The sequence below is a fragment of the Nanorana parkeri genome, unplaced genomic scaffold, assembly GCF_000935625.1.
Source record: "Nanorana parkeri isolate BGI_ZX_2015 unplaced genomic scaffold, ASM93562v1 scaffold220, whole genome shotgun sequence".
Lineage (NCBI taxonomy): Eukaryota > Metazoa > Chordata > Amphibia > Anura > Dicroglossidae > Nanorana > Nanorana parkeri.
This window is the reverse complement of record NW_017306488.1, coordinates 449,661-450,882: the sequence shown is the minus strand read 5'-3', so window position 1 is coordinate 450,882 and position 1,222 is coordinate 449,661. Positions and strand designations below refer to the sequence as shown.

Sequence of the window (1,222 nt, the reverse complement as noted above, 5' to 3'; positions counted from 1 at the left end):
CTTTCCAGTTCTTTTCTGATACTTGACTATTTATTGGCAGCACTGGGGAGACTTTCTGTGCAGTTGTTCTTTGGCTGATCTTTTTTTTAAAGATTTTAACGCATAGAAGAACAATTTTATGCAAATTATAAAAGCACCAGTTTTCTCCTCCTTGGGAATATTCGAAAAACGGCTAACGCTGTCTTTTGATCAGTCTTTTTTTTTTTTTTTTGTGTCAATATGAAGCTGATTTCCGAATAATATACATGCAAATATTTTTCATTATTTGCTGTGCTTGCACACAGGTATTCAAACGAATCTGTTCCAGAGGAAATTCATTCTTGCCGTTCTGCATCTCAAGTTGCCTATTTGTATTTAATTCATTTTTTTTGCCCTTTTTGACTGTATTTTTATTTCCTTACTGGAAACCCTATTTGCAAATGAGGATTTAAGTAGTTTTTTTATTGTCTGAGAAAAAGAAGCGGGTACTTTTGTAAGCCAGAAGTGATGGAGAAGTTGGAAGCTGAGTCAGATGTGGAGCCTCAGGGACGCCCCCGTTCTTGCACCTGGCCCCCACTCCCTGAACCCTCCTCGGATATGCCCTTGCCTCCTCCTGGCTTGGATCCAGGGCAGATGCGCAAAGCCAAGAGTTCACGCAGGAATGCGTGGGGTAATTTGTCCTACGCTGACCTCATTACCAAGGCTATAGAGAGTTCTCCGGAGCGACGACTGACCCTATCCCAAATTTATGACTGGATGGTCCGATTTGTACCTTACTTCAAAGACAAAGGTGACAGCAACAGTTCTGCTGGGTGGAAGGTGAGAACCCTCAATTGGTTTCTTTAGGTGATTGGTAGCCCCCAAAAGCTCATAGTAAAATGTATTTCAATAGTTTTGTGTTGATGTTCAAATGTCAAGACAGAGACTTGTGAAGGTTAATTGAAAGATGTGACTTTTTAAGGTAACTGGCACTTGACTGCGAATAATAAGAGCTATCTATGGAGTGTGCATGCAAAGGGGAATCCCTGGCTAGGAGTAGGTATGCATAGCAAAGTACATTTTATGTAGGGAGATTAGATCTGTATATTTTTTAGCAAATGTTGGTACTATAGGGAGCATTATCTTTGGTCTATAGGGGCAGAAAATGCTTCAGAGTTAAAGACACTGCAGAGTAATTTGCCAACAGTTTTACGGCCAATTAAGGTGTTCAGTAGAGATAGCAAGCATGCATGCATTATATATA

The 1,222-nt window shown here is 40.3% G+C and overlaps 1 protein-coding gene across 1 annotated transcript in view; it reads left to right on the top strand.

The window, feature by feature from the left end:
- Positions 1-313: 313 nt before the first annotated feature.
- Positions 314-1,222, top strand: part of LOC108786643 (forkhead box protein O6-like) — a 73,485-nt gene continuing 72,576 nt past the window's right edge. The window contains exon 1 of the mRNA XM_018555977.1: positions 314-798. Coding sequence (XP_018411479.1) covers positions 487-798 — 312 coding nt within the window. The 5' untranslated portion in view covers positions 314-486. The remainder of the gene's footprint in view (positions 799-1,222) is intronic.